The 22,160-nt window shown below is 37.3% G+C and overlaps 1 protein-coding gene and 1 non-coding gene across 2 annotated transcripts in view; one reads left to right on the top strand and one right to left on the bottom strand.

Moving 5' to 3' along the window:
- Window positions 1-8,496: 8,496 nt before the first annotated feature.
- Trnat-ugu (transfer RNA threonine (anticodon UGU)) lies at window positions 8,497-8,571 on the top strand. Its single transcript has one exon. It is a non-coding gene; the product is annotated as a tRNA-Thr (tRNA).
- A 7,638-nt stretch (window positions 8,572-16,209) lies between these two features.
- Window positions 16,210-22,160, bottom strand: part of LOC126247987 (protein dispatched) — a 148,787-nt gene continuing 142,836 nt past the window's right edge. Inside the window, exon 12 of the mRNA XM_049948570.1 lies at window positions 16,210-20,726. Coding sequence (XP_049804527.1) covers window positions 19,242-20,726 — 1,485 coding nt within the window. The 3' untranslated portion in view covers window positions 16,210-19,241. The remainder of the gene's footprint in view (window positions 20,727-22,160) is intronic.

Below are 22,160 nucleotides of genomic sequence, written 5' to 3'. Positions count from 1 at the left end.
TTAGCCAGGAAAAGGGAGCGGGGATTAATTGTGGCAGGGATGTCGAGGGGGAAGAGGAAATGACATGGTGGTGGGCATAATAAGGTGTTGATGGTTGTGAGGGGAGCTGGATAAGAGAAAATACGTATAAAAAATACGTAAACACATGCAAAAACACGCAGAGATACGTAAAAATACCCACAGATAGGTAAAAATACCCACAGATAGGTAAAAATACCCACAAATGCGTAAGAATGTGTGAAACCTGCGTGAAATCATGTAAAAATACATAGAAATAAGCAAAACTGCATGAAACCATGTAAAAATACTCACAAATACGTTACAAACTTACAGAAACGGTGAGAGAAAAGGAATGAATGAGATATGGGAGTAGGTGTGTGTTTTGATAAGGGAAGAGAGGGGGAAGGGGGATGGGTTAGAGTGAGGATCACAAGTTCCTGTGTCATGGGCAGGTGTGGAAAATAAAACTCTAAAGTACCATACATGAGCATGAGCCACGAACCTACTATGCTGTCATAGTAGGAGGAGAGGTGATACTCCTACATGGCGCGTCCCAGGTGGACGATAGGGAAGTCCTCACCGGTTTACCGGCAGACCTGAGTGAAATAAAATAGCTCTCATGGACCAAACACACCATCTGTGGTTAACAACTGTAGTTGTAAATCAGAGCTTGCTCCAACTAAGGTTTACAACCTTCGAAAGTCAAAAATGGAAAGGTCTTTTAGGAAAAAAATTCCACCGTCCTGCTCAAAAAGGCAGGAAAAGGCTACATCGGATTCGGTGTGTAGTCAACTAGAAGGTAGCAATGAATCGGAGCGTTTGCAACCATCAAAATGCACACTAAAACACAAAAAGAAGATTAAACATGAGCAGATAAATTATATAGCAACACACAACATAAACTCACTACCTCAGACGGGAAAACTCAAGGAGCTCGTAGATGACCTAAATAAACAAAAAAATTTAATAACAGAGATCCAAGAAATGAGAAACACCACAGAGGACCCATTCGAATCACAAGGATACAGAATTTATAATGGGAAACCAGGACTGAGGGCAATGAAACAGTGTCACCAGTTTGGAACAGGGTTTTTAGTAAACATAAAAATAATAGATTCAGTAACGGATTTCCAAGCAGTATCACCAAGAATTGCGACTCTAAGCTTTAAAACAATGAATAAAACCTATACAATAATAAATGCTCATGCTCCAACAAATGAAAAAAAATTGTCTAACAAAAACAAAGGAAGACGTAGACAAATTTTGGGACCTTCTAGAACAAACTGTGAACAGAGTAAATAAAAAGAATGTAAAAATCTTATTGGGAGATTTCAATGCTCAGTTGGGAAATAAAGGAAATATAAAGATATAATTGGAAAATGGAGTCCACATAAATTTACAAACAAAAACGGTCAAAGACTTGTAGAACTCTGCAGAGAACACAACCTTATATCTAAATCAACATACTTTAAGAGGAAGCCAAATAAACTTAAAACATGGAAACATCCAGACTGGGGGATGGGGAAGTGGCAGCTAGACCATGTCTGTATGGACAAAAATTTTCATAAGGAGCTCCACAATGTTAAAGTACTGAGAGGAGTAGACACACACTCAGACCATTATATAGTTAAAATTAAAATCAAATTCACTCCGTTAAAGAAGAGGACCGTAAAAACTAATAAAATAAAAAGGAGGTTTGACCCACATCAGCTAATTAAAAATAATAAATACCAACAAATAACACAAACCATCAAATTAACAGATGATCTAGAACAACTAGTGCCTAATCTTAAAAAAGAAGCAGAGAATCTAGCTCCCTTGAACCCACGAAGGAAACATGCATGGTGGACATCAGAATGTGACAAATTCCATGAAGATAGACACCAAGGCTAAAGTTTCAAACACACAAAACTGAAGAAAATGCCATCAACCTAAAAAATGTAGGAAAAAAATTCACACAAAATATTAGAATAATCAAGAGAGGATTCCAAAAAGGTAATTATCATAAAACCAACTCCAGGAACTACTATAAAATCTTTGGGAGACAACTACAACAATATGAGGCCCCTACACTGATACTGAAAGATGAAGATGGAAGAATGACACACAGTAACAAGGAAAATGCAGAAATCATGGCAAAAACATTTAACAAACTTCTGAATTGTGAGGAACCCAAAGAACCCTTACAAATCAGCATAAATACCCCAATAAAAACCAAACCTAACAAACTAGACCCTCGAACTTTCCAAAAAGTAGAAAAAATTCTTAAAGAACAAAAAAATTATAAGGCATGTGGAGAAGATCAGGTTTTTGTTGAAATGTGGAAATATGCAAGTGACACAGTCAAGACCTCTTTTCACATGGCTCTAACAAAAATTTGGGTAACAGATCGATTCCCGGAACATTAGACCACAGCTATCATCCACCCACTACACAAAAAGGGAGATAAGAGCAACCCAGACAACTACAGAGGAATCTCTCTTCTAGATTGCACATACAAAATTCTATCCAAGATCCTATATGAAAGAATCAAGGAGCAATTAGAACAGGAGTTAGGGAGGTTTCAGATCATGGAGAAGCTGTGCAGAGCAGATAATTAGTTTAAAATTGATTATGGCATACTACAAGAAACGGAACAAACCTCTGGCAATAACATTTGCAGATTTTAAGAAGGCATATGACTGTCTCCACAGACCTTCAGTATTAAAAATTTTAAGAAATCTAGGACTCCATCCAAAACTAATTAAAATAATACAACTCACTGGAACCAACACCAAATCAAAAGTGAAGTTTAGAGGAGAAATTTTGGAACCATTTCTCATAAAAACAGGCTTAAGACAAGGTGACTGCCTATCACCATTACTGTTCAACTGTGCACTGGAATACATAATGAGAGAATGGTACAAGGACAATCCAAAGATGATAAGAATTGGAAGTGCAAAAGATGATATTAGCTTAAACTGCTTGGGATTCGCTGATGATCTTGCTCTCCTAGCCAACACTGTTCAAGAACCCAGGCAACAAGTGAAATCACTACAAGAAATAGCAGAGAAAGTAGGCCTTAGAATATCATTTGAAGAAACGGAGATTATGCTAACTAATCCACCACTTGCAAACAAATTTACAATAGGAGAAATGGAAATCAAAATTGTTGATAAATTTAAATATTTATGCGAAATAATAACATACAATCTAAATGAGAAGCCATCATGGCAGAATAGAATAAAAAAACTGAACTAGACAAATTACATTACTAAAACTACATACAACAAAAAAGCCTATCTATAGATGCAAAATTAAAACACTATAAAACAGTTACACAACCAGAAATAACGTATGCAGCTGAAACTATCTTCAAAACAACTAATACAGCAGAAATTGACAGAATACCAAAAATAGAAAGAAGAATAATTAGGACATGTATAAATAAACAGTATAAAATAAATGGACATTGGAGAATAGCATCAAATGAAACAGTATACAAGAAAATAGAACCAGTCATGAACACAATTAGGAAGAAACACATCTCATTCTTTGGACATCTGATGAGAACTCCAGAAAACAGAATTAGTAAAAAAATAATACAAAAATTGTGGAATAGCAAGAGCAACATTAAATGGATCACAGAAATTAAGGAAGATATAAAAGAACTCCAAATTACAGTAGATGACCTAAAAAACAAGATAGAGAAAACCAGAATACTGCAACACCCGCAAACCAGACTACAAATGAAAATCAATAAAAGGAGTACAGGAAGAGTGGTCTCAGATGAAGAAAGAAAGAAAATATCTGAAAGAATGAAGAAATATTGGGCAGACAGAAGAACAAAACACCTTTCATATAACAATAAACTCTAATAATTATATTACCTAAATATCATATTAAGTTATTGTGGAGCCAAATTGTATCCCTGTGTAACAACTTGTTTACAACTTTGTATTTTTGACTAGAGTGGTCCAATGAAGGCCATAAAATAAATAATAATAAAAATTATAATAATAAACATGATCATGAGGGAGGAAGTTGGGTCATTAGGAATAAATACAATTATTGGAGGCAAGAACTGGGCCATCAGATGTTTCATCAACAATCTGCATGGTGACGAAGCCGTGTGATGTGTGCAGACGATCGTTGAAACAGTGAGGCTCAGAAGTTGATGCTGTCTGAAAGGTAGTGACTAAATACAGGAAAAAGGAGAAAGAATGGACACAGAGAAGAGTTATGCGACAGAGAATAGTAACAATGGAAAGCATCACAGGGTTGTAGGATGGAAGAAAAACCATTTGCCAAAATCAGACAATGAAAATGCTAGGTTGTATTATCAACAAAGTAAAGAAAAGATAGATTGACACTTATTGTAAAGATGACACGTTAAGTAGCAGACAAGCACAATTAGAAGATACTTACATCTCTCTGCAATTTCAAGTGTCATCTTTACAGTATGTAGCAACCTATCTTTTCCTTACACTGTTGCTATTCCAACTTGGAGTTTATATTTCATGCTCCATTGGACATGTAGCCACTGACGTGTACAACACGAAATGTCTGAAAGTAAAAGGGTCCAGGGCAGAAAAGGGAGCATTACGGTTATGAAATATTTTTGTGGCATTCTCTGTGTGATCTCGTCATTGTGGAAGGCATAATGGATCAACACAAGTATGTATCTATATTTGGGAACCATGTCCTCCCCTACATGCAGTTTTTTTCCCACAGCATGATGGCATCTACCAGCAGGACAATGCAGCAGGTTGCACAGCTAACAGTGTATGTGCATGGTTTGAAGAGCAGAAAGATGAGCTTACTGTGCTCCCCAGGCCACCAAATTCCATGGATTTAAACCTAATCGACAATATGTGGGACCATCTTGCTTAGACTGTTCATGCCATGGATCCTCAACTGAGAAATCTACTGCAGCCGGCCATGGCACTGAAGTTATCATGGCTCCACATCCCTGCCTGTATCTTCCAGAACCTCAATGAGCAGTCCAAGTAGCAGAATGGGGTTATGCAGGCTTTTGAAAGGTGGTCATGTTAATGTGAATGGGCAGTGTATTTTCTCCACATAAATTATTAACAATGCATAAATTATTAATAGTGCATTATTAACTAATTACTATTAAAATAAAAAAGGCTATAATTAATGTCCCTTTTATGTTTGTTTACCCAAAGTTTCAACTAAGGTAAACAGAGAATATCAGTCTATGTTCACAGCATCTATCAACTCCCATAACTCTGTTAATAAGCATCAGAAGGCATACCTTGGATTTTTTTATTAACACAGCAAATCATACCAATCAAAATGTGGGAGCAACAAAACTAGTGATCAGAGGGGCAAGTAAATTACATATACCCTCCACCTTTTTTCCTTGTTTCCTCTAACTTGTTCCAATCTTCAGTTAACAGAAATCAGCAAAAAATTATCAAATAGCACATTTTTTCATCATGGGCTCACCAACCTCTGAGATTTTACAATACCACATCAGAGAAGCACCATTGTTTAACATTAGCAAGCTGTGTAGGCAGCAGCTGTGTGAACCCAGTATGCTACTGCCGCTACATGAACTACATTAGTGATAGATGTCTGTTCAGTAATAGTTGTTTCTTTACAATATTACTGGGGCAAAATGACACTAGGAATTACACAATGACAACAACATATGGTTACATTGGCAGGGAGAGGAAAAGGCTTATTCTCGTAGGCAGAAGATAGGAACACGAGGGATAAGAGAACTCCCATACCTCCACCGAGTGAATCTTAAACCATCTGTCTTCTAGCCCCTCCCCCTTTCGGGTCAATTTTTCCATTCCCCCTTGTGCCTGTGCACTTGGAAGGGGCCTGTTTCACCACCCCCTCAGTATGGCACTGACAGCAACATGTTTGTTACCCTAACTTTGATAATTTTCCCAATTTGCTCTTAAATTCTGTGAAGCAATTTAACTTGAATTTTACTTAATAAAAACAGATTTTTCAAATGTGCTGCCTATTTTCACCTTACACTACTAGCCAGTTGTTACTGCACGTTTGGTAATGGTTTTAGTCTGACAGTTTCCGTACTTTTTGATAGAAGATATTCAACCTTATGTTTTAATTCAATTTGATTCTTTCCATATACATTCACTGTTAGGCTTAATCTAGAATAATTCACACAAGAGGTATATTTTGTTCTTTACACATAATTCACCTAGTACATCTCATATGGCGCTAACCACCCATATCTTGTAGAAAACTATTTAAGAAGTAAATATAGGTGCACAGGTTTGTGTTGCATGTGTGTAATCCAACTCAACAAAGGATTTCTTCCAAATGATAGGAGAATTTTCATTATCTTTTGTGTGAACCTGTCAATGACTCAATGCTTCTGCTATTTGGTAAGTGATCTCCTTTACTCCTAAATTATTTAAGAAGGAAGGTCTTTGAGTTAGAGCATAAGAATACATGTTCACTCTCATGAAATTTGTTGTAAGTAATCTGTTAGAATTTAGAAGGAATAATGGTGGCCATAGTTTCAATGCTAACAGAAAAAGTTACCTTCATTACTATCCAAATCTTTTATTGTTTACCGAATGATATTAAAGTATGCTGAAAAACTTCCTTCTGGAAAACTAATTATAGTCCATAGAATAATTTTTCTTTACAAATTTGAAGCACTAATGAGCCACAGCGTTATGACCACTTCCTACCATGAGACTTTTTGGTGGCATGGCATGCATATGATGGGGTAAGGAAAGTATGTAAATGGAGCAGAGATGAATGGAGAATCATTCTAGCAATGGTAGAGGCTGCAAATAGGGAAATATACAGACATAAGTGACTTTGACAAAGGGCACAGTTGTCTGTATTTTTTGATAAGTTTGATACATTGCTACATAAATTAAAAAGTGAGAAACTGTACAAGAAAGTGGTTGTGTGTGCTGACTTCAACATACATGTAAGGACTGATGACAAATTTTCTTCACACTTAAAGAACCTGGTAGCCACAAATGGGCTAAATCTCAATTTTGATCAGTATACAAGAATTACAGCAACCTCTGCAACATGTATTGACAATATTGTAAGTAGTTATAATTATTATGTAAAAGAAAAGTTTCTTCTAGATTTAGGAGTATCAGACCATAAAGCGCCATTTGTATCACTACCGAAGCAAAATTCAGTCTGCACAACAAAAAGATGTAGGAATTTCAGTCAAGAAAATGTGGAAGAGGACCAGGTCCCAAAAAAGTAGATCCTCGGTAACAAAAGGAATTAGTGTGTCTAGAGCTACTAAGAGGAAACTGCATATGGAGGCAAAAGTAAATCGAAGCCCTCAATTTCTTAAGTATGAAAGCACATACAAAAAAACATCCGACAAAATAGTTAAACTAGCAAAATGTACTGTGAATAATAACTGCATTTCAAATGCAAAAAGCAAATCAAAAGCTGTTTGGTCTGTTATAAGAAGCGAAGTTGGCAGCGAGGCAGAGAGAAAATGCCCTTCTAAAATAGTGATAAATGGTAGAGCTGTTACAGAACCCAGTACCATTTGTGAATCATTCAATGACTTTTTGATAAAATGTAACAAATTTGGTGACTGTTCACCACCAAAAACAAAGCCCAATATGACAGACAGCAATTGCCCATGTTTTAAGTTTTCTCATGTTTCCATCTCAGATGTCATCAGAATCATCATGTCCCTAAAAAATTCAAAATCTGCGGGGTGGGACGAGGTCCCCACTGAAATAATAAAAATAGTCTGTCACAGTATTGCATATCCACTCTCTTTCATAATCAACCAATCTTTTATAAATGATGACTAACTGACGCCCTCAGCTGCCGACAGGTGTTGTTGATATACCTCGATGTGGACAGCTGAAAATGTGTGTCCCGACCGGGACTCGAACCCGGGATCTCCTGCTTACATGGCAGACGCTCTATCCATCTGAGCCACTGAGGACACAGCTGAATAGCGCGACTGCAGGGACTTATCCCTTGCACGCTTCCCGTGAGACTCACATTCCCAACTGTCCACAATTCTACATATGTATTGTACCTTATAGACATTTGCCCACCCACTCATTACTCGCGCACGCTTTGGCGATTCCCGTAAGAGTTTGGGCAACCTGTGCGCATTCGCACAGACGAAGCCTTTAACTATATATAGGAAGACAGTAACTTGTTCTCGAAAGAACAGTTACTGTTGATGACCGTGCAGCTTTTCCCTGGAATCATTTATTCCAGGGAAAAGCTGCACGGTCATCAACAGTAACTGTTTTTTCGAGAACAAGTTACTGTCTTCATATATATATAGTTAAAGGCTAGCCAGCCATTGACCTTTGTCTGTGCGAATGCGCACAGGTTTCCCAAACTCTTACGGGAATCGCCAAAGCGTGCGCGAGTAATGAGTGGGTGGGCAAATGTCTATAAGGTACAATATATATGTAGAATTGTGGACAGTTGGGAATGTGAGTCTCACGGGAAGCGTGCAAGGGATAAGTCCCTGCAGTCGCGCTATTCAGCTGTGTCCTCAGTGGCTCAGATGGATAGAGCATCTGCCATGTAAGCAGGAGATCCCGGGTTCGAGTCCCGGCTGGGACACACATTTTCAGCTGTCCACATCGAGGTATATCAACAACACCCGTCGGCAGCTGAGGTTGTCTGTTAGTCATCATTTATTCCAGGGAAAAGCTGCACGGTCATCAACAGTAACTGTTCTTTAGAGAACAAGTTACTGTCTTCGTATATATAACCAATCTTTTGATGAGGGATGTTTCCCAGATCGATTAAAATATGCAGAAGTTCGGCCCATACATAAAAAAGGCAAACAAGATGAATTGGGCAACTATAGGCCAATCTCACTGTTACCAATTTTCTCAAAAATATTTGAAAGAGCTGCATGTGATCAGATCGAAAATCACAATTCATCTAACAGCATTATCTTAGGCAATCAATATGGTTTCAGAAAAGGCCACAGCACAATCCATGCAATAAATGAATTAGTCACAAAAGTCAGCAGATGTCTTGATGATAGAATGTGTGTGTCAGGCATCTTTTGTGACCTGTCCAAAGCCTTCGACACAGTAAATCATGACCTGCTTCTCCAAAAATTGGCACGCTATGGTTTTCAAGGCAAATCTCTAAGCTGGATGTCATCATACTTGGCAAACAGAAAACAAAGAGTACTTATTAACATCAACGGCAAGAAATTTCTCTCTGGCTGGAAACACACTCAATTAGGTGTTCCACAAGGTTCAATATTAGGGCCACTAGTTTTTCTGTATTATATTAATGATATGCCATGTCAGGTCCAGTCTGATACTATCCTCTACACAGATGACTCAACAGCTGTAGTCTGTTGTAAAAATGAGATAGACCTAATTAGTCATATTGAACAAACACTTGAAGTAAAGGCATGGGTCAGAAACAATAACTTGACATTAAATTTTACAAAAACAGAAATTGTTCATTTCACCACAAAACAATCTGCACAGTCCATAAGTGAAATAAGGTATATGGACAAAAAATTAGAGACTGCAGACTGTGTAAAATTCCTTGGCATATTAGTCAATAAAAACCTGTTATGGAGTCACCATGTGGACAACATACTGGGTCAACTGAATAGTCTTGTATATATTATGAATATCTTGTATAGTATTACTGATTTAGCTGTAAGAAAAACTGTATATAATGCATATTTTGTTTCAGTCATTAAATAGAGTATAATTTTCTGGGGGTCTGAAAAGACAAATTTACTTAGAGTTTTAGACTACAAAAAAGAATCATCTGAGCAATGGTGGAAGCAAAACCAAAGCAACATTGTAAACCTTTATTTGTAAAACTAGATCTAATGAGCATTCCAAGTATATACATCTATGAAACTCTTACTTTCACGACAAGAAACCCACAACTTTTTGAGGGCAACTTCTTCTTGCATCAATATGATACTAGACATAGAACGAGCTACATGTTACCTACCCACCGTTTAAAATCATATGAAAAAACGCCATACTATATGCGCATGAAATATGTAAATAAAATATGGAAAGATATGGATGCCCCAAATTTAAAATGTACCAAAAAAGAGCTGAAAAAATATCTGAAAGATAAATGTTACTATAGTGTAGAAGATTTCGCGAATGGCAACAATGCATTATAATTGTAATTAAAATACCTCTTTGAAGATGTTACACCATATGTATTATTAGTTTATTGTCTATTTCTAGTATTATTATATATAGTGTAAAACTGACAAGTCACCTATGTCACAATCTTTGTATAAGGCATGTTATGTGATAATAAAAACTGAATTGAATTGAAAAAAAGTTATGACCTGGTGCCTGGGAACACCCATCTTGTAAACAGCGGAGCTGATCAAATTGTTCACATGTTACCATCAAAAGCATCTGTGACAACAGGTTGAAGGATAGTAAAGCCATGAGTAGGTGACAAAGCACTGGACATCTACACCTTATCACAGAATGTGGAGGTCAGATTCTGGCCCGCTGTGTAAAGCAAGATAGACAGCGATCTGTGGCAAATGTGACAAGTGCATAATGCTGGTGCATGCACAAGTGTTTCCAAGCACACCCTTCAGGTGGGCATTGTCAAACATAGGGTTCTCGCAGAAGCCGACTACTGTGTTTTCCCATGTTGACTCAATGGTATCATCAATTACGATAGCAGTTGACAAGGGATCATCGAGACTGGACTGTATATAAGTGGAAACCAGTCACCTGGTTGGTTGGATGAAGGACATGTATTGTTCCATCAGATACATGGTCACAGCTGGATGCACTATCATCCAGCCTTGAAGCATGCACCACACCACTGATGCACGCCAGTGGGGGCAGTATTATGCTATGGCGGTGCATTAACCTAGGCTTCCATGAGACCTGTGGTAGTAATCGAAGGTACCATGACAGCTGTGGAATATATGATTATTATTGTGAATCATCTGTACTCCTTCATGATTTATGTCTTCCCCAACTGTGATGGCATATTCCAGCGGGATAATTGTCAGTGTCACAAGGCTAAAAAAATCATGCTACAGTGGTTTGAGGAGCATTTTAGCAAACTCTCATTTATGTCTTGGCCACCAAATTTGCCTCATTTGATGGAACAGAATATATCTAGGATACTACGGCATCCACACACTGCTGGCATGTAATCTATGGGAACTGCGTGATGTGTGCACAGACATCTGGCACCACATAGCTCTAGAAACTCTGCACACTGGCTTTTTCCCTGTCACTGCAATGTATCGTTGAAAGTGATCCGTGGAACATACAACTAATATTTCTGAAACCAAGTTCAAAATTTCCTACAAAAAAGATGTTTCTCATCTTCTTCTCTACTTTTTATTAAAACAGCCAGAATTATTCTGTAGTGTGATTTTCATTTTACAGTTTCTGTTGTTTTCTGTAGGGATTTTAAACTTCATCAAGGTGTCAATAAGTTATGGTGTGTACTGGTACAAAGGGTACTACAGATGTTCTGCTATGTGAGATTCCAAGTCAACATGTCATAAATAGACTTTTTCCATGTGTAGATTGTTGTTGTTTTTTTTGGGGAAGGAGACCAGACAGCGAGGTCATCGGTCTCATCGGATTAGGGAAGGACGGGGAAGGAAGTCGGCCGTGCCCTTTGAAAGGAACCATCCCGGCATTTTCCTGGAGCGATTTAGGGAAATCACGGAAAACCTAAATCAGGATGGCCGGACGCGGGATTGAACCGTCGTCCTCCCGAATGCGAGTCCAGTGTCTAACCACTGCGCCACCTCGCTCGGTCCATGTGTAGACCTATCCATATAGCACTGTGGCACAAAGCTTGAGCTCTTCTTATCTACTTTACTATACGGTTGTAAATTAGCAACAACAGCTGTTGCGTGGGATAAAGAAGAGATAAGTATTGTTACGATACATTTCTGCTATGGGGCTGACAGTGAAGAATTTTTTCCAAAGAAATGCGTCCCATGCTTGGAGAAGACATTCTACATCATTCTACATCTGCATAATAAATTTTCAGAGGAATAACTTCATCCTCAACAAAGCTCCCCTCAGCACCAACACTAAAAATAATGTTGGAACACAACAGACACATATGGTAGAAGACCAGCCTCTTTTAAGTGAAATACAGGTGTTAAGAACCTGAAGATTGGTTCAACACCACAGTGCTTTACTAGAGATCGTCCTATTTGAGATGGTATGCCTTTGCCATTTTTCAGCCTTCCAATTGACTTACCAACTTGTTACTGGGGGACCTATAGTTTCATGTGGCAATAACAATATTGCCACAGTGGTAACACCAGTTCCCATCAGATCACCGAAGTTAAGCACAGTCAGGTTCCGCTAGCATTTGGATGGGTGACTGACTGGGTCTGCCAAGCACTGTTGGCAAGCAGGGTGCACTCAGCCCTTCTGACACCAATTCAGGAGTACAGAAGTAAGGGCTCTGGTTACAAAAGCTGGCAATGACCAGGAGAGCAGTGTGCTGACCACACAACCCTCCCCTTATTTGCATCTAGTGAAATGTATTGGCTGAGGATGACACGTCAGTCACTCAGTTCTGTTGGGATTTTCAAGACCTGTTCCGACGGAGTTCGAGTTTTTGTAGTTTAACGTTGACTCTTAAGCACAGTACAACTTGCTATTTTTCACACATACTCAAACGGTTGTCAGAGATGAAAGAAGTGATAAGTAACAGAGGAAAAATCCTTGGAATGGCCAGGAATCAAACCCCAGGCCTCTGGTCTTGTTGCAACCAAACCAGCTTTTAAGATAAAAGAATTCTTGTACATGTAACAAACTGCAATTCATACCATCCTCAAGAACGTGTTATCCTTTGTGGACCTACATACTCTATGGTGGATGAATAACTGGCCCATCTTTGCAACTGCTGAGGTGCAAAGAACATGTACATAATTCTGAAAATGGCAGACCTTGCTGTGAAGACACCTTTAACACACACAGTGAAATCCACTTTATTAACCCTATTTCCTATCACATTAACTGAAAAACACTAAATATGTTTGGAAAGTGAGAGTGGATCTGTCACAATCTGAGAATAAGTACCCCTATTCAGAAGAGAATGGTGGGGGTTTCCTTCACCATAAGAAGTACTTAAAACAAATGATGCTGGACAATCATTGTGATATGGTAACCAGAAAAATGCATGTCCCAAATAATAATGCATTTCAATGACTCCTTAAAGATAAAGAACTGAGAGTTAGTCAGGGTTGTAGTGGCTCTTTGCATTAAGCTATGATTAAGCTATGAAGTTTATGAACACACTCCCTACAGAACTGATGTTGCACCACATGGCTTTGCCTCTTTACAAGAGAATACTTGACTGAAAGAACTGGGATTTTCTATGTATTCATGGATCCTGAAGTTTTATTAAGGGTACACCCTCCTCAGTCAGCGTTTAAAATAGGTGATTTTTACAATTTAAAAAAAAAAAACTAATAAAGCAACCAACATAAATCTTTTTGCACATTATTTATCGATTCCTGGATAACATTTTTTGATTTTTAAAAAATTCTGTCATCATTAAGCCCCCCATTAGAGGAGTTAAATTTGCTGTGTCCACAATGAAGTGTGTACATGACCAAAGTCCTGCAGTCTCCAAAATGACCAAAGTCCTGCAGTCTCCAAATTTTATCGGAAATTGAAAAACAAACAGTTTTCTTAATCTAGAGGATACTGCACACAAAGTAGCAGCACAGTATTTTGAAATTTGGAAAAATAATAAAATGGTGGACATTTGGAAAAAAGATGTAGTTCTCTCATGTGTTGTTAGCCACCTTTTCAGTAATAACGAAGGCATGAAGCAGAACAAAAAAAATTAGCCTGTTACTCCTTGCGGAAATGCCAGAGGAGTAATTCACCCAAATTTCAGAAAGGTATTTTTATTAGTGTACACACGATATATTGTGTCAGCTTGGGATACAGAGAATTTCCAGCTGGACTGCAGCACATTAATAAAGACTTTTTTTTTTGTTTTGATTTGCTCATTAGTTACTGCAAAAAAGGTGACAAAAAACCCACAACAAAACTACATATTTATTTCAAACATCTGTCATTTTATTATTTCTTCAAATGAAAAAAAAACTGTGCTATTACGCCATGTGAAATATCCCATAGATTAATAATATTTTTTGTATTTTGATTTCACATAAGATTTGCAGATTGCAGGACTTCTGTCATGGACACACCTCACTTTGGACACTACTACTTTAACTCTTCTACATCTACGTCTACATCCATACTCCGCAAGCCACCTGACGATGTGTGGTGGAGGGGGCTTAATGACAACTGAATGTCAAAAAATCGGAAAATATTGTCCAAGAATCAACAAATAATGTACAAAAAGATGTTGATTGGTTCATTAGTCTTTTTTTAAAAAAAATCATAAATATTGCCTATTTTATTGGCTGACCAAGGAGAATGGATCCTTAAGATGGCTGTTCCCATTTGTCAATACATATGTGACACAAATGGTTTAATGAGTAATTACAAATGCTAAATATATGTGCTGAATGTATTTGTAATTATTCTCTATGAGACTTGTTTAGTATCTTTCATATTACTTACAAAGTATAAGACCTTGAAAGATCTTTGTCATCTTGTACTGTCGTCCGTGTCTCTCTCTCTCTCTCTCTCTCTCTCTCTCTCCCCCCCCCCCCCTACACACACACACACACACACACACACACACACACACACACACACACAAATTCTTTGTCTTAGTACCCTCTGTCCACGATTTCTAATATGCTTTCCCTTGGATCAAAATTATTTAATGTCAAATTCTTTCATCTAATGTAACTGACTCAAACAACTCCTTTCTTTGTATGCTAGCCCATCAGGCTTTACAAGATTAATAAAATGTATTATCAGTGCTCAATTTCAGAGAAGCAAGACTCCTAGCTGTTTAAGCCCATCCCAGGATGTTTCTATACAGGGTGGTCAGGAACAGTCTGAAAAGCTTGTAAGGGTGTTGCAGGGCAGGTTGAGCTGATAAAGAGCTGTTAAGAAAAAAAAATGTTGCATTGCACCATTTCTGAGTTAATTAGCATTAAAGTTAGTCAATCAGGCTGTTTTCCATACAAATTCCAGCAGCCAGCTAGAGATGATGTCGCCAAATGGGTTCTTCCTTTGGTTTCCTAAAACCAAACAAGAGTGCAACAAAAATTGGACATGGGACGGCAGTAAGGATCAAACATGGGTCAAAGGCTGAGCACTCTTACTTCCATCATATACGCTGTGAGAACAACTGACACTAATTGTATATGGCACGCCGCTTGAATCTGTGTGCACAATTGGCTAACATCAATACTAATTAACTCAGGAAAGACTCAACGTAACTATATATTTTCTTTAACAGCACAACCTACCCTGTAACACCCTTACACACTTTTCAGATTGTTTCTTGCCACCATGTATATCAAAGTTGGACATCAATATGGTCAATTTACATGCATGTGTCACCAAACAACCATATTATAATTGTTAACTAATGTAAGATAAAGTGATATATAAAGAAGCTTTCTGTATACCTTTTCTGTCGTCCAAGTTGAAGAGCTGTTTATTTGTATTTTTTGACCATCTATATCTCTTGTTGCTCAATGCTCATATGGACTCCTACTAGAAAGAGAAAGGATGTGACCTGGAAGTCAAAGACGCAAGTAAATCTGTCCTTAAGTCAAACACTTCAAGCACTGGATCACGCATGGCAGTGCTTTATTAGACATGGTGCTACTGGAATTGGTATGCCCCTGCCTTCCTCCAACCTTGAAAGTGACAGATGCAGTCAGTTATTATGAGACCTACCTCCAGTTTAACACAGAATCAGCACCACAGGGTAACTAGGTTCTTTTCACATGTAAAAATTATTGTCATAGGTGAAAGATGTGATAGATGCCAGAAGAAAGCCCATGACCAACTGGGAATATAATGTTGAACCTCTGGATTTGTAGTCTGACATTTACCAACTTAGCTACCTAGTCACACATCCAAGTTATAACTATGAATAAATTACCCCATACACAAACAGGATTTACAGACTTTTTCTTTCTTATAATTATCTTGCTTTTCACTCCCCCCCCCCCAACACAAACACACACACACACACACACACACACACACACACACACACACACACATACAGGTTCATATATTTAAATAATGACAAGTCATGTAGTTTTGTTTCTGGTATATTTTAGCACCACAGGCTTTCAAAGTTACCATGTAACACATTTAACGTCAGTTTATAAAAGACGACAAAATACGGCTTTTGTTTAAATAAATAAATAAATAAATAAATAAATCTGTTTGTATCCATATGTAGCCCTTAATTAAGGAAACTGATGATTGTAACGCCCATATAACATAATTTTTCTCCAACAGCTTCATAACATTCATTACAATTTGGTATTTCAATTACAGAGAACACTTACTACAATTCAATGTTACATCCAAAAGTTACATTACACATTTAAACATGTAACACATGGGAATAGTTCCCTCATTAACAACATGTATACACACAACCAAAATGAACAGCAAGTGTGGAATTTGTTCAAAAATACATACACAGCTTTAATATTAGTTTTTATATTTTGTTCCCACAAAACATAGACAATATACACATTAGGCCATAAGTATTTACATATGAATGTCCACGTACAAAGGTCTGATCTGAATTATGTCGGGGTTTATGATTTGAATTTCATTTTGTTATACACCACCCAACAATAATACGTTTCCACAATACATTCAGGTTATTTATTTCACAGCTACTGGGCTTTATCTGAAGAGGGGAACAACAATAACTTCTTTCCACAATACATTCATGTTATTTACTTCACAGCTACTGGGTTTTATCTGAAGAGGGAAACAACAACAACTTATGTCCACAATACATTCATGTTATTTATTTCACAACTACTAGGTTTTATCTGCACAGAAAAACAACAACTTCTTTCCGCAATACATTCATGTTACTTACTGCACAGCTACTGGGTTTCATCTGAAGAGGGAGACACCTGATATAAAATAAATATGATCAGTTATCAATAGTTCAAAAGGAGACTAAAGAAACATTTGCATATAATATGCTGATTTCTTTCAAAGAGCGGAAACACCACAAGAGAATCTTTGGTCAGAGATCGGCATTTGCACAAAATCTGCACATTGAAGGTGGCCTAGTACACAGCAGAGAATCAATATGTTGTATTTATTGAAGCAGATAGAATGATGGAATTGAAGATATGTTTGATCAAACAAATTTGAAGAAACTATGACTTACAAATGGTGCATATGACAACAGCTGAAAACTGAGGGATGAAACAGAATTTCGATTTATTATTTGGACAGATAAAATTATCTCACCAAGCAGTAGCAGCAGATGAAACAAGTTGAACAATATAAAATTGTAAATACGCTAACTTCCAAAATCTGTGGATCCTTTCACTGGCAGGAGAGCAAAAAATGTTCAAGTGAGGGAGACTAGTAGAGCTAAAGGGTACAGAAAAAAGCCACTTTTATCTCTACACCTTAGTCTCTGTTCCTTTAACTTTTTTCCCTCTTTATCTAGAGTGAGGAGCCCTTGATATTGAGATCTAACTGTCGTACATTGCTCTGTGTAGTTACAGTTCACTGAACATTTTCATGGACAAGCTGAAAGGGTAAATAATAAAAATCTGGAAATGGAAATAATTTACACCTCTGGCAGTGTCATGCATTAGGCAAAAATTAACTTTCTTGGAGAAGAAATTTAATGGAGAGAGAGAGAGAGAGAGAGAGAGAGAGAGAGAGAGAGAGAGAGAGAGAGAGAGAGTCATTCCCCTGTTAATTAGAAGGGTAACTGCTAGATAAATAATTGCATAAAAGAAAAGAAAAGAAAAAAAAAGGTATCAAGCATACCATATTTTCCCAACAGCATTCAGCGCTGTTGTTATTTTTATAAGGGAGTAATTAAAATATACATCTCCATCACTGTACTGTACAACCACATAAGTTGGGAGATGTGTGTACAGAATTATGTCCATTTAGGTCACCAAAAGACTACAATAAAGTCTTCTTGGCATTATATGTCACAAGAATTCAGTTATTATTGTTGTTAGTGTTCCTGTTAATATAATTTATAATTATCTCACTCTAATCATGAGCAAATGTTCTTCACCTCTTTTCCCTTCAGTACTTTTTCTATGTATGACAGTATTTTTACAATTCTGAAACAAATTCTCTCTTCATACTTATTCTGTCTTCAACAGTTGTTTTAAGAGCACTTTTTTGAAAAGGGATCTTTAAACCAGATGAGCTATCAAATAACTATAGAACACTCATAACCTCATATCTTTACCACATAATGGAAGTTATTGTTATATTTCCACTTGTTTTATAGCTACTAACAGTTTTTGATAGGACACTGATATAATTACTAATTATCCATAAAAATGATGCTCAGAATTCCTTTTGTGGTTGAATTGCTCAGATCTGAAGCACGGGACATTTGATATGCAAGAAATGCATTACAAATCAGCAAATAAAATAACACTGCCACTGGACAGACAGACATATGGAACAAACTTAGTAAATTGGACAGTACGAATAATATGATTTATAAAAACTTGTGTATCATGGCAACTTTTTAAAATGACAATCAAATGCAGAAAATGGAATGTAAAACTGTTGAACAAATCAACCCATAGATAAAAAATTTACAAAATTTTACATTATATATCTCACAGAACACACAGGTCATGATTCAAAGTGAACACACTGAACTACTTAAAAACATCAGTGTTACAAGGCACAATAAAAATGGACAGTAAACAAAACCATTATACAAATATCAGTCGGGATACATGAAAAGAGATCATCAATCACAAGGCATAAATTTGAGATAATGCTTGATGTACAGGGTGACGACATATCCGTAGCCAAGCAGAATGTGTAATCATGACTGGCTCGGAAAAATGACAAAATGGTATCTCCACTATTTGTGGATGATAGATCAATGACTTCTTTCCATTTCCCAAACTTTACTATTCCAGTATCAAACATCCAATTGTAAAAGCAGTCTTCTTATTAAAAAAACTTGTTACATATAAAAAATAAGTACAAAAGATTTGGTTGTAGATCATATGCCATACTGACAAATTTTCCATAACTATCACACTTAATTTTTTTGGGGGGAAGAGAGAACATATCCATATGTCATTATTAGCAGACACTAAGTACAAAAGACCAGCTTCATTATGAGGATTAATATCTACTGTGCGATTGTTCACCTTCATTTTCATCATTTGTGTTTGTGGTCAATGCAGACTGTTCTGCAGGGAGTGAGATCTGACGAGTAATTACTTTTGGGATCAGTGGTACTGACACTGCCGAGAGGCTGCCTGAACGATGCAGTTGATGGATGTGTGTGCTTAGAGCTTCTAGCTCATGACTTTCACTGATTGAAACATGAATTTGTGCAGCTGTACTTGATGTTGACAAAGTTGATTCTGACAGCATATTGTTATAAGAAGGAGCACCAGTATTACTTGGTTCACTGACTCCATCATCAGATTTTGTATTTACAGGTCTCCATATTTTGCTGCAAAACTTCCACATATCAGAGTACGAAAATTGCCCAAATCCATGTTGTGGCCCACAAACAGCCAATAATGATCCAAAGAAAAATGTTGAGTACACCCAACTTACAATCATAACTGCCACAAGAAATATACCAATCTGTATGTAAGCCAATACTGATGACGGTAACATAAATGCTCCTGCTGCTGCTGTGGTAAGTGCTGCCATGGCAGTTGGCCCACTCATTCTTGACAGAGCAAAAGAAACTGCTGATACTCTGTCTTTTGCATCTGGGCACATTCGATAATGAACACCGTAATGTAAACTAAAATCTACTGCCAAACCAATTGCAACTGTTACAGCAACAGATTCCAGAATATTGAGTTTCCAACCCATAATCACCAATGAACCAACAGTAACTGATATTATAGCTGTTACAGTAATAACAGCATATAAGCTTACTAGAAGATTAAGAGTGACAAAAAGGATCACAGATAAGCTAATAGCCATGGACACCACAATTGCAACAAGTGTACCATTAGACAATGTCAACTGAAGATCATAAAAATCTAAATCGCTTACAAACCACCCATTCTCCATTCCTGGAGGTGCAGTTGCTAACTGCTCTTGCATCCAACTTTCCACCTCATTGAAGAATTTATTCATTTCAGAAAAGGATAAGGAGAAAGAATGGACACTATCATATTCCACAACTACTGCTTGTATTTTATGTTGCTTTCCAGGATCTGCAGAAAATTTTGGACCAGCCATACCTGGCATCAAAATTTCAACTGGTGTTTCATATAGACTTTTTATTGCGTGGACAATGCACAACTCAAATACCTCTCGTACATACGGAAACTGCTCTGTTTCACAACACGGAGTCCTGTCAATACGACTAATAGGATCTCGGCAACGTCGCTGCATCCAAGAAATAAAAGATTCTATAAAACAATTTGGCAATAGTGGGCCTCTTGTTGACTGATAAAATTGTTGCGCTCTTAAATTACGACAGAACTCTAGCAACCACACTTGGGACTCTGGAGCTCCGATGTCAAAAGTTGGATCAAATACCAGGTTTCCAAGAGACGCTGGATTGAGGTAATCACCATTATCTACTGGTAATATCCCCCACACAAAGCGCAATGGCAGTTTTGTGTTGATGCCCACCTGAAACAGAAAACATGGTTAACTGTTTTAATAGCATTAAAACATATAAAAATTGACCTGATTATACAGCATAACATAAAGCACACTAGTTTGGAAGACAGGAAGGTGAGCCAGGCCCTGATTGAACCTGCACAGTGGATTAACAACTGCGGCTGGTGCACCGGCTAGCCTCAATGTGGGTTTTAGGCAGGTTCCCACACTTGTTAAGGCAAATGCTGGACTGGTCCCAACTTTTCATCTCTCAAATCACAATACACAAAGAGTTAAAATATGGTCACCTACAGAATAAAGTTTACACCCAATTCACAGACAGGTGGCTCACACAACTTTCCTCCCTTAGATAACTGATGACTGTGGTGACAGGAAACGCATCCAGTCACGAAGTTAAACAAAATAAATTTATCAAATTTTGCATACAACGGAGCCCTTAACTAGCCAGGGTAAATGCTAATGAAAAGAAGAAGAAGAGGAGGAAAAATATATAAAATTTAAATTAAAATAAAGAGGTGGGAAAAGTGGGAAGCGTGAAACAGAACACATACGACACAAATGTTGAGGACCTCATCAATGATTAACAAACAGCAGCAGAACTGCTATGAATTATGTGATAGCAACTGACATTCATTAATATCCATTCATCTTAACTGCCTCCTGATCAGTCATCAGTCCTACTGGCAATTTGAGAGAACATCATCTGTCCAAGAAAAGATTCATCTATCTCGTCATCGTATGCTTAATGTGTGGATCAATGAGAAGTTAAAAACATAGCAGAGTACGGGGCGAGGTTTTAATATCTTGTCAACATCGAAGTCATTATACATGGAAAGCAAACAAGCTGAATTCACAATATAGCATTTGTTTGAAATGATTATGAGAAACCATGAGAACCCTAAATAAGGATGGACAGATGGAGAGTTGAGTACAGCCATTACTAATATGAGTGCAGAGCTTTAATCATTCTACCATTTCAGTCAGTCATTGGCTCTTTAAACAAAACAATTACAGTAGTAACATCACACAGCTATAGAACTGAGTTAGTCTATGATCGTTAGCATGAACTTCAACTGCTGCCCAGAGTGAACTGTCCCACAATGTGCAAAAACAAATCATTTAAAGGGCAAAGAAAAATGATAAATGTAACTAAAATGTTTTGTTCAGTACAAGAACCACATGTGATAGGATACCAGAAACAAGATTTGGCTTAAATAGTCATATAAAGAAGAGCAGTGAGTGTGAAACAGTGTGTATAAGTGGCCAAGAAAAACAAATTCCAGATTTTTCTCATTTTTATTGGTTAAAAATACACTTTTTCCTGGGTGAAATACTCTTTCTTGGGTGAAAATACATTTTTTGTGTTAAGAGCCAATATAATTTCCCTCAGAGCTGCAAAACTTATCACTCTTTTGAATGGTAAAGGTTTTATACAATGGCTTA

Source organism: Schistocerca nitens, chromosome 3 (genome assembly GCF_023898315.1).
Source record: "Schistocerca nitens isolate TAMUIC-IGC-003100 chromosome 3, iqSchNite1.1, whole genome shotgun sequence".
NCBI classification, from domain to species: domain Eukaryota; kingdom Metazoa; phylum Arthropoda; class Insecta; order Orthoptera; family Acrididae; genus Schistocerca; species Schistocerca nitens.
Note: the sequence above shows the minus strand (reverse complement) of the source record. Positions and strands in the feature narration are given on the sequence as shown.